This window comes from Nicotiana attenuata, chromosome 1 (genome assembly GCF_001879085.1).
Source record: "Nicotiana attenuata strain UT chromosome 1, NIATTr2, whole genome shotgun sequence".
NCBI lineage: Eukaryota > Viridiplantae > Streptophyta > Magnoliopsida > Solanales > Solanaceae > Nicotiana > Nicotiana attenuata.
In genome coordinates, this window is record NC_031989.1 from 52544959 (window position 1) to 52557921 (window position 12963).

The 12963-nt window shown below is 35.9% G+C and overlaps 1 protein-coding gene across 1 annotated transcript; it reads right to left on the reverse strand.

Moving 5' to 3' along the window:
• Positions 10227–10949, reverse strand: LOC109236031. The gene has a single exon (XM_019402264.1). The coding sequence runs from the start codon at positions 10947–10949 to the stop codon at positions 10227–10229; it is 723 nt and encodes a 240-aa protein (XP_019257809.1).

Genomic DNA, 12963 nt, shown 5'->3' on the forward strand with positions numbered 1-12963 from the left:
GAGGAAGGAGATGGTTCTAGAATTGGTCTTAAATCATTTGGATCTACACTAAACCCCCTTAAGTATTGCTGGTTCTGTGACTGTGCTTGATTAGTTTGTTTGAGCATGTCTGTACCACTTCCTAAGCCTTGGCTAGTTCTGTGTTTACAATCATGTTTTAAGTGTGCCCAATCCCACACCTTGTGTGTAGCTTCTTTCCTCTTGATTTTGGCCTGTGAACACTGCTGATGTGATTTTAGATTCCATGTTTGATTTACTGTTGCTTGATCATGTATCTCTCTTTCAAAGTTGTTTTACTGCATGACCCTTTCTTTTATTCTACAAAATTATTTCAAAACAAGTCTCTTTTAACACTGTTTTCTTACTAAAACCCTTTCAAACTATGTCAACATCTCACTCTACTCCTAAGTCAATAAGTTCTGCCCCGTCTAGTATGTGTATTGTCTTGGTAATCCTCCTTGAGAGCCCTCTGAACTCTGGCATACTGAGCGGCCCTTCCACACTGCATCTTATTCAAATTTGGCTTACCAAGTCTAGGTGCAAGCACTGCCCGGGATCCTTGAGATCCTTAGGGAACTTTGATGCACCTGGACTATGAACATTGTCTATGGAATTTGGGCATTGTTGCTATTGGAGGCTTTGGAAAACCTGGGCTTAACTTCGAAGGCTTCCTGTAGAATAGCTTCTTATTTTCTAATTTACTTATGTAATTCATTCATAATGGTCTGTAATAACTTGTAAACGAATATTGGGTAATAGTAGAAAGGGGTGGAGGTACATGTTTGTGGGGTAATACGGGTAGAACCATGCCTAATAGGACTTATACATTTTGATTTGATTGCTTTACTAAGTACGAAAACATGCCTATAGGATTTTCATATCTTGTCATATTTGTCTCAACCATGTTAGAAATCATGCCTAATAGGTTCAAAGTGATTCATAATAGAAAATCGTGTTTATAAGTCTAAAAATGAGCTTCACAAGTAGATACCATGCCTATAGGAATATTTAACTCTAGCCTCTGTTATAATAAGTGTTTACATGTTTTCCATGCCTGCAAAGTTTCCTGAATATCAGTGTTAAACAACTAGATATCATGCCTATAAGGAAGCCACAGAAATTCTGGCCCTGTCGATCTAAACTAGTTTAAATCAATCCAGTCTACGTTAATTCACTTCGAAACTGGTTTAATTAATGTTTTATATTTCCTGAAATGAGTTCTTTTAAACTGCCTTAATATGTTATTAGACAGCATGCCCATAGGGATTTTAAAGTCTGTTTTAAAATCTGCCCTGTTTTACTATAAAATATAGTCATCAGTATTCCGCGTAATAGGCAAGCCTGTAGGGCGTTTTCAAACTTGCAATCCTGAAACTGTTTTCTATGAACTTAATGTTTCTGATCCTAATAGGTTTTTTAAAAAAAAACAATAGGCAACTGCTAGGGTCATTACTCCCTGAGTTTATAAAATAAATTGCTTTCTTCTGCATATTCACCTAGACATCCTGCCTCAGGATACTGTTTAATAAAAAACCCTTGATTGTTCTTGATGTCGTGATGTTTATGTGCCTTTATTTGAGGAAGGAAACTTTGAGCCTCTAATTGATCATTTTATTTTATGTGTTAAAATCCTAATTGTTTGCAATGTCGCCTTAGAATTTTCACCTTAAAATCTTAGGGGTCTGTCTAGAATACATATAGGTAGAGGTTCCTAAATCCCTCCAGGACATTAAGAAGGGACGAGTAACAGCACGCAATAGAGATCGCTTGACCAAACACTCGCTTTGCATGACCACCAAGGGGATGGGAAGGGTAGATATGAATATGATGACTACGCGCTAATGTCACGTGTAGCCCCTCATCGAGGAGTGTTACCGGACATTATGTGGGGTGATCCTATAGGCTACCAACCTAGACTCCTCTTTTACCAAAATTCCTTTTTTCTATTTTAAAAACCTTTGTTTACAACTTGTTCAAAAAATCTTTATTATTTGAGTTACCCAACGTGCTTTACTTGCAACCTATTTGATTCAACTGTTTATTTATATGGACTAATTTGTGAATATAAGTTCGGACGGAGACCCCACATTTGTGGACCAAGAGGGGTTCCTAACACCTTCCCCTCGAGTTATTTCGAGCCCTTTACATAATCTCTGGTTGCAACCAATCCAAGAGTTAATCGCTCTAGGTGCCCTAACGCACCATAATCCGTTAGGTGGCGACTCTTCAAATACCCAATTCCCAAAAGGATGAGTTATCACACACCATGAAAGTGTCGAAACCCGGACCTCTCTCCCGACGGAGAGGGAAAAAAGGGGGCCGACACCAGGATATGATAGTCTCAATGTAGTTTTCTTAAAAAAGTCTTGGCATATCATAGGGGAGGAGGTAACACAAGTTGTCGCTGGATTCCTTATCAGACATCAACAAATGTTTAAGCCAGTTAATTGTAACCTCAATAACCTTAGTTCCTAAAGTCAAAACGCCTGCTACTATCAAGGAGTATAGACCTATCTCATTGCACCACCCTCTACAAAATCATTTCAAAGGTATTGACTCATAACTACAAGGATTATGGATAATCTCATAGATAAGACTCAATCTTCTTTTGTCCCTGGAAGAGTAATAATTGACAACATCATTCTCATTCCATGAGTTAATAAAAGGGTATGGAAGGAAAGGAGTGTTCCTCGACGCATGATGAAATTTGGACATGCAGAAGGATATGACTCACTTGAATGGCCATTTCTTGAGCAGGTTTTGAGTGCACTGCTTTCCAGACCAGCTTGTGCAATGGATAATGACTTGTGTACAAAGTGTTACATATATAATGATGAATGGTTCACACAACTCAGCCATTTTGAAGCCAGGAAAAGGACTTAGACAGGGGACCTACTATCCCTTTCCTTATTGTGCTGGCAAGGAGTATCTCACAAGAAGATGAAGGCATTACATCACATACCAGATTTCAACTATCATCCTAAGTGTGAAAGATGCAATCATGCAGCTTGGATTTGCAGATGACCTTTTGTTGTTTTTGCAGGGGTGACATGGTTTAATTCAGTTACTATACAATTGCTTTCTGGATTTCTCAAAAGAATCAGTGTTGGAGATCAACAAGAAGAAAAGTTCCATATTCTTTGGTGGAGTATCACAAGATATTCAAGCAGACATACTGGAGTTCCTGGGAATTCAAAAATGGGAGTTGCCAGTAAGGTACCTGGGAGTACCTCTAAGCTCTAAAAGGGTCTCACTAGTTCAATGTAAACCTCTACTTGACAAACTAGTGGGAAGAATTACATCCTGGACGGTCAAGCTATTGCCATATGCAGGCGACTACAACTAATCAAAAGTGTTTTGTTCTCCATTCAAACCTATTGGGCTCAAATCTTCATGCTTCCAAAGAAGATTACCAAAAGTTGATTGAGGCAATTTGCGGAAGTTTTTTATGGACAGAAGACAACAACATATCAAAGAAAGATCTACTAGCTTGGGGAGAAAGTATGCCAACCCATGTCAGCAGGAGGCTTCAATGTATTGGATATTGGCCTATGAAACAAAGCAGCTGTAAGCAAAAATTTCTGGAATCTATGCAAAGAAAAGAACAAGCTATGGATACAATGGGTGCAGTGCTACTACATAAAGAACAACATGTGTAGGAGGTGAAAAATGAACCAAGCATCTGGATTATGAGGAAGATATTGAAAGCTAAAGAAAACTTTGAGAAAGTAGGATATACTTATGAAGATCTCAGGCAGATGCATGCTTGCTCTATCAAGCACATATACCATAAACTGAGAGGAGAATTTAACAAAGTGAGTTGGAGGAAATTGGTATGCAACAATGTAGGATGTCCTAGGCAGATATTCATGCTAACTCTGGTGGCAAATGGCAGACTGAACACAAAGGATAGATCGTTAAAGTGGGGTATTCACAATGATCAAACATGCCCTCTATGCACACAGGCAAATGAATCTATACAACATCTATTCTTTGAGTGCCAAATATGCACCTGAACTATGGAAGAGGATGCTCAACTGGCAAGGTATTAGCAGAACATATATGGCTGGTCTTAGGAGCTGAGATGGGCAGAAAACTGACAAGAAGTAGAATGCAAAAACAAAGCTATTCAAGATTGTATTAGCAGGGTGTGTATACTTTGTATGGCAGGAAAAAATGCAAGACTATCTCAAGCCAAAGCGAGGAACTGGGAATAATTAGCAAGCTAATTGTACAAGAAGTACATTGTAGAAGTAACAGTAAAACAGTTAGAGCTCTAAAGTAGATTGGATTACTATCCAACATAATAGATAGAGTAACAGACGGATAGCAATAGAGTGTACGGGGAGGGAGGAGAAGTATAGGAATACATGTATGGGTTTTGTATTGATTGTAAATATTTTTTCATGGTATATAAAAGTTTAATTACCAAAAATAATAATAATAATTATAATAATAATACTGCAATAATATTATTTGTAAGCAGATACACGAATTGGCTTAAGTCGTGTTGGGCACTGTCTTAAGAAATTATTTCAGCAGTGTGAAATGTTTCCCCAGGATTAAACAAGCGTACCTCTATTTATTTAGAGGATACAAGAATCAGCAAAATTAAATAATACCAGAAAGTTTTGGAATAAACCAGAGGGAAGAAAATAATAACAAGAGAATAATGATTTGGTCAATAGTGGGAATAATAATTATAGTAATGATTAGCTAAAGAAGAAAGCAATGATTAGCTAAGAAAAAAGTGTAAAAAATGACCAATTTTGTTTTATTTCTCTTACGGATGAACAAGAAGGCTATTTGTAGAGATACCAGGGGTCTTCTTAAACAAGTGTTTAATTGCATGAGGCCATCTCCAACGTTGGCCCATTTTTTGTCCCCAAAATAGGGATTCCCCATTTTGGGGATAACTTACTCCAACCATTCCCATTTTTTTTCCCAAATTTTTATATTCTTCTCTCTCTTCTATATTATATTATTATCTTTCATTTCAATTTTATTTTTTAATTTCCATTAAACAATTCCATCTTTTATTTTTATTAATTTGTAATTTCCATAATTAAAACAATTCCATAAAATTTTTAAATAATATAATTTGTAAGCAATTATTATAGATTAACTAATAATTCAAATAAAAGTGAAATCATTGCGATACAAGATTAATTAAATACATATCACATAACGATAAAATTCATTCGAATACTAAGATAAATATTCAACTTCTCAACCTCTAGTATTCTCCCATAAATGATCTATTAATGCATTACGAAGTGCAAAATGAGCATCTTTGTCCTTAATTCTTCTATGTGGAGCTAAAATTCTTGAAATTCGTTGATTTTCATCTACTGCAATTTTCTACTGTTGGAGTTGGACCTTCAAATCATCTTGATTGGTGCATTAAGATCGCGCTCATCCTCGATTATCATGTTGTGCAGTATAATACATGTAGTCATTATATCATATAGCACTTCTTTTTGCCAAAAAACGTGAGGGTCCTGCAACAATTGCAAAACGGTTGTTGCAAAACTTCGAATGCACGTTCAACATCTTTTTGGCATGATTCTTGTTTCATCGCAAAAATATTCTTCTTTGCCGAACGTGGCTCACGAATAGTTTTTACAAGGGTTGACCATTTTGGATATATACCATCAGCTAAATAACCCATATTATATTCTTGTCCTTGAATAACATAATGGGCGGGAGGAGCAGTCCTGCAGCAAGATCGAAAAACAAATGTGATGACTCTAAAACATTAATGTCATTATGTGCCGGGCATACCAAAATATGCATGCCATATCCAAAGGTCATAATCAGCCACAGATTCAAGAATAATATTTTTTATATTTGCACCATTCATTTTTGAGATAATTATATATTTTTTTGTACAATTAACTTATAATTTTACATAAAATAATAAATGCACGAAAATTAATTATTCAAAATTATACACCAAGTTAAGATATAATATTAATATTATAAAAGACATTACAATAAACATAATTAGGTATATATAAAGAGATAAATTAAAAAATTAAATAATAAAATAAATAATAAAAAATTGATGAATAGTAATTGGGGGAGATGAATAGTGTACCCCCATATTTGAGGTAAACAATAAAATAATAATAAAAAATTGATGAATAGTAATGGGGGAGATGAATAGTGTACCCCCATATTTGAGGGAACACTATTCATCCCCCATTTTGGGGACAAAAATAGGGGAAGGTTGGAGCAAAATTCCCCCAAAAATTTCCCCCATTACGGGGATGGTGCAAGGTTGGAGATGCCCTGAAAAATGATTGTCACTTGTTTAATGGCTTAGCCATTTGGCCACATATCTTCATGCAAAAGGCCACATTATAGATATTCATAGCCACTTAACTTAGTAAAGTCATTTGTCAAATAATTTTTAAATAATGTCACATGTAAAACTCTTGTCATAAACCAATTATATAAGATTATTTGGCACAAGGCTTCAAGCAAGAAGCCACTAGAAAATAGATAGAACACTTATGAAATAAAAAGACCCATGACTATTTAAATTTTGATAATACTCCTCCACTTATATCTTCACAAGTAAGTTTAAAGGAGCGGCGTTTTTAATAGATGTTGAGATGTTGGAACTCCTCTAGCAGAGAAAAAGAACCAAGTGATAAAAAAATTAATGTTAAAATACTAGCGAAAAATATGACTTCCTTCGATAAGTGGAGAAAGTTGTGTTTCACCTTTTTATGAAAATTGTTTCCTTTGAAACACATTTTGTAATAACCAAACACAAATAAAATCACAACAACAACGACGATCCAATAAAATTTCACAAAGTAGGGTCTGAAGAAGGTAGTGTATACGCAGACCCTACCCCAATGGGACAGAGAGCCTATTTCCGATAGACCCTCGGCTCAGGAGAACAGTAATAAACAATAAATTTACTCACAAAAAAATATTTATTTCAGTTATACAAGAACATATCCAACTCCAAACCAAGCACAGTTAAATGGCTAGCCATCATGCCAATCCCTCATTTTGTAGTTGTAAAATAGCTAATAAGGTTGACGTACACAAAAAAAAAAGGCAGCCCGATCACTAAGCTCCTGCCAAGCGCGGGGTCCGGGGAAGGATTGGACCACAAAAGGTCTATTATACATAGTTCTTACCCAACCTTTCTGCAAAAGGCTGTTTCCACGGCTCGAACCCGTGACCGCCTGATCACAGGCAAAACTTTATCAATTACGCCAAGGCTCCATTCAAGGTTGATGTAACACAAACCATGAAATTATGATTTGTTTTATGTAAAATGGTTTTTTACCTTCCAAAATCGCCATCGTTAAGCTTTTCAAAATTCGTCATTATAGCTCACACATGATCAAATTTAAAACCCTTTTTGAAGTTCGAATCTTGCATAAGTAAAGCTTTTGACTGTAAGCTGCAAATATTAAAAAAAAACAAAAAAAATAGTAAGTAAATATATATATACAAATAAAATATAAGTAACTACAAAATAAATGCTCACAATATCCTGCTCAAAAGCACCACTAGGACGCAAATTTTCTACTAAACGTACACATTCGTTTAATTTTCTTACCGCCTTCTCAATCATTTGCATACGGTGTTGCAACGATTTCTTGGTGCGACTCTCCCAAAAATCTTCCTTTGTATTGTTGTATGCATCTACAACTCGACCCCAAAATTGATCTCTAGATTGATTGACGCCTGTTATTGGATCTTGAGAAGCATCTAAATGCATTCTACATAATAGAATATCTTCGCTTACAGATTATCCTGCAGATCGAATAGATATTTTTTTAACTGATTAGAGAAAAAGTGAATTATCGGTTTAAAGAAAAATAAAAGCCAATTGTGGTTATAGAAGGTTATGTTGGCACGTCAATATATAGAGATTTCAATAGACACAATAATTTAGTAGATGAGAAGAGGATAGATTTTATTTTGATCTCAGCCGTCGAGTGGATTTCGTTCTAATCTCAACCGTCCGATGGATTTTATGCAGGTACATATGTTTTATAGTCATCACATTTGTTTTCCGATCTTGCTGCAGGTACTGCTCCTCCCGCCCATTATGTTATTCAAGGACAAGAATATAATATGGGTTATTTAGCTGATGGTATATATCCAAAATGGTCAACCCTTGTAAAAACTATTCGTGAGCCACGTTCGGCAAAGAAGAAATATTTTGCGATGAAACAAGAATCATGCCAAAAAGATGTTGAACGTGCATTCGAAGTTTTGCAACAACGTTTTGCAATTGTTGCAGGACCCTCACGTTTTTGGCAAAAAGAAGTGCTATATGATATAATGACTACATGTATTATACTGCACAACATGATAATCGAGGATGAGCGCGATCTTAATGCACCAATTCAAGATGATTTGGAAGGTCCAACTCCAACAGTAGAAATTGCAGTAGATGAAAATCAACGATTTCAAGAATTTTTAGCTCCACATAGAAGAATTAAGGACAAAGATGCTCATTTTGCACTTCGTAATGCATTAATAGATCATTTATGGGAGAATACTAGAGGTTGAAGTTGAATATTTATCTAGTATTTCGAATGAATTTTATCGTTATGTGATATGTATTTAATTAATCTTGTATCGCAATGATTTCACTTTTATTTGAATTATTAGTTAATCTATAATAATTGCTTACAAATTATATTATTTAAAATTTTATGGAATTGTTTTAATTATGGAAATTACAAATTAATAAAAATAAAAGATGGAATTTGTTTAATGGAAATTAAAAAATAAAATTGAAATGAAAGATAATAATATAATATAGAAGAGAGAGAAGAATATAAAAAATTTGGGAAAAAAAATGGGGGAATGGTTGGAGTAAGTTATCCCCAAAATGGGGAATCCCTATTTTGGGGACAAAAAATGGGCCAACGTTGGAGATGGCCTCATGCAATTAAACACTTGTTTAAGAAGACCCCTGGTATCTCTACAAATAGCCTTCTTGTTCATCCGTAAGAGAAATAAACAAAACTTGGTCATTTTTTTACACTTTTTCTTAGCTAATCATTGCTTTCTTCTTTAGCTAATCATTACTATAATTATTATTCCCACTATTGACCAAATCATTATCTCTTGTTATTATTTCTTCCCTCTGGTTTATTCCAAAACTTTCTGGTATTATTTAATTTTGCTGATTCTTGTATCCTCTAAATAAATAGAGGTACGCTTGTTTAATCCTGGGGAAACATTTCACACTGCTGAAATAATTTCTTAAGACAGTGCCCAACACGACTTAAGCCAATTCGTGTATCTGCTTACAAATAATATTATTGCAGTATTATTATTATAATTATTATTATTATTTTTGGTAATTAAACTTTTATATACCATGAAAAATATTTACAATCAATACAAAACCCATACATGTATTCCTATACTTCTCCTCCCTCCCCCGTACACTCTATTGCTATCCGTCTGTTACTCTATCTATTATGTTGGATAGTAATCCAATCTACTTAGAGCTCTAACTGTTTTACTGTTACTTCTACAATGTACTTCTTGTACAATTAGCTTGCTAATTATCTCCCAGTTCCTCGCTTTGGCTTGAGATAGTCTTGCATTTCTTTCCTGCCATACAAAGTATACACACCCTGCTAATACAATCTTGAATAGCTTTGTTTTTGCATTCCTACTTCTTGTCCAGTTTTCTGCCCATCTCAGCTCCTAAGACCAGCCATATATGTTCCTGCTAATACCTTGCCAGTTGAGCATCCTCTTCCATAGTTCAGGTGCATATTGGCACTCAAAGAATAGATGTTGTATAGATTCATTTGCCTGTGTGCATAGAGGGCATGTTTGATCATTGTGAATACCCCACTTTAACGATCTATCCTTTGTGTTCAGTCTGCCATTTGCCACCAGAGTTAGCATGAATATCTGCCTAGGACATCCTACATTGTTGCATACCAATTTCCTCCAACTCACTTTGTTAAATTCTCCTCTCAGTTTATGGTATATGTGCTTGATAGAGCAAGCATGCATCTGCCTGAGATCTTCATAAGTATATCCTACTTTCTCAAAGTTTTCTTTAGCTTTCAATATCTTCCTCATAATCCAGATGCTTGGTTCATTTTCACCTCCTACACATGTTTGTTCTTTATGTAGTAGCACTGCACCCATTGTATCCATAGCTTGTTCTTTTCTTTGCATAGATTCCAGAATTTTTTGCTTACAGCTGCTTTGTTTCATAGGCCAATATCCAATACATTGAAGCCTCCTGCTGACATGGGTTGGCATACTTTCTCCCAAGCTAGTAGATCTTTCTTTGATATGTTGTTGTCTTCTGTCCATAAAAAACTTCCGCAAATTGCCTCAATCAACTTGGTAATCTTCTTTGGAAGCATGAAGATTTGAGCCCAATAGGTTTGAATGGAGAACAAAACACTTTTGATTAGTTGTAGTCGCCCTGCATATGGCAATAGCTTGACCGTCCAGGATGTAATTCTTCCCACTAGTTTGTCAAGTAGAGGTTTACATTGAACTAGTGAGACCCTTTTAGAGCTTAGAGGTACTCCCAGGTACCTTACTGGCAACTCCCATTTTTGAATTCCCAGGAACTCCAGTATGTCTGCTTGAATATCTTGTGATACTCCACCAAAGAATATGGAACTTTTCTTCTTGTTGATCTCCAACACTGATTCTTTTGAGAAATCCAGAAAGCAATTGTATAGTAACTGAATTGAAACCATGTCACCCCTGCAAAACAACAAAAGGTCATCTGCAAATCCAAGCTGCATGATTTGCATCTTTGCACACTTAGGATGATAGTTGAAATCTGGTATGTGATGTAATGCCTTCAATCTTCTTGTGAGATACTCCATTGCCAGCACAATAAGGAAAGGGGATAGTAGGTCCCCCTGTCTAAGTCCTTTCCTGGCTTCAAATGGCTGAGTTGGTGAACCATTCATCATGATAATATATGTAACACTTTGTACACAAGTCATTATCCATTGCACAAGCTGGTCTGGAAAAGCAGTGCACTCAAAACCTGCTCAAGAAATGGCCATTCAAGTGAGTCATATGCCTTCTGCATGTCCAATTTCATCATGCGTCGAGGAGACACTCCTTTCCTTCCATACCCTTTTATTAACTCATGGATGAGAATGATGTTGTCAATTATTACTCTTCCAGGGACAAAAGAAGATTGAGTCTTATCTATGAGATTATCCATAACTCCTTGTAGTTTACTGGTCAATACCTTTGAAATGATTTTGTAGAGGGTGGTGCAACATGAGATAGGTCTATACTCCTTGATAGTAGCAGGGTTTTTGACTTTAGGAACTAAGGTTATTGAGGTACAATTAACTGGCTTAAACATTTGTGATGTCTGAAAGAAATCCAGCACAACTTGTGTTACCTCCTCCCCTATGATATGCCAAGACTTCTTTAAGAAAACTACATTGAGACTATCATATCCTGGTGTCGCGCCCCCTTTTTTCCCTCTCCGCGGAGAGAGGTCCGGGTTTCGACACTTTCATGGGGTGTGATAACTCATTTCCTTTTGGGAATTGGGTATTTGAAGAGTCGCCACCTAACGGATTATGGTGCGTTAGGGCACCTAGAGCGATTAACTCTTGGATTGGTTTGCATTACCAGAGATTATGGTAAAGGGCTCGAAATAACCTCGAGGGGAAGGTGTTAGGAACCCCTCTTGGTCCACAAATGTGGGTCCCGTCCGAACTTATATTCACAAATTAGTCCATATAAATAAACAGTTGAATCAAATAGGTTGCAAGTAAAGCACGTTGGGTAACTCAAATAATAAAGATTTTTTGAACAAGTTGTAAACAAAGGTTTTAAAATAGAAAAAGGAATTTTGGTAAAAGAGGAGTCCTAGGTTGGTTAGCCTATAGGATCACCCCACATAATGTCCGGTAAACACTCCTCGATGAGGGGCTACACGTGACATTAGCGCGTAGTCATCATATTCATATCTACCCTTCCCATCCCCTTAGTGGTCATGCAAAGCGAGTGTTTGGTCAGCGATCTCTATTGCGTGCTGTTACTCGTCCCTTCTTAATGGTCCTGGAGGGATTTAGGACCTCTACCTATATGTGATTCTAGACAGACCCCTAAGATTTTAAGGTGAAAATTCTAAGGCGACATGCAAAACAATTAGGACTTTTAACACATAAAATAAAATGGATCAATTAGAGGCTCAAAGTTTCCTCCTCAAATAAGGCACATAAACATCACGACATCAAGAACAATCAAGGGTTTTTTATTAAACAGTATCCTGAGGCAGGATGTCTAGGTGAATATGCAGAAGACAAGCAATTTATTTTATAAACTCAGGAGTAATGACCCTAGCAGTTGCCTATTGTTTTTTTTTAAAAAACCTATTAGGATCAGAAACATTAAGTCATAGAAAACAGTTTCAGGATTGCAAGTTTGAAAACGCCCTACAGGCTTGCCTATACGCGGAATACTGATGACTATATTTTATAGTAAAACAGGGCAGATTTTAAAACAGACTTTAAAATCCCTATGGGCATGCTGTCTAATAACATATTAAGGCAGTTTTTAAAAGAACTCATTTCAGGAAATATAAACCATTAATTAAACCAGTTTCGAAGTGAATTAAACGTAGACTGGATTGATTTAAACTAGTTTAGATCGACAGGCAGAATTTCTGGTGGCATTCCTTATAGGCATGATATCTAGTTGTTTAACACTGATTTCAGAAACTTTGCAGGCATGGAAAACATGTAAACACTTATTATAACAGAGGCTAGGTTAAATTATATCCTATAGGCATGGTATCTACTTGTGAAGCTCATTTTAAGACTTATAAACACGATTTCTATTATGAATCACTTGAAACCTATAGGCATGATTTCTAACATGGTGAGACAAATATGACAAGATATGAAAATCCTATAGGCATGTTTTCTACTTAGTAAAGCAATCAAATCAAAATGT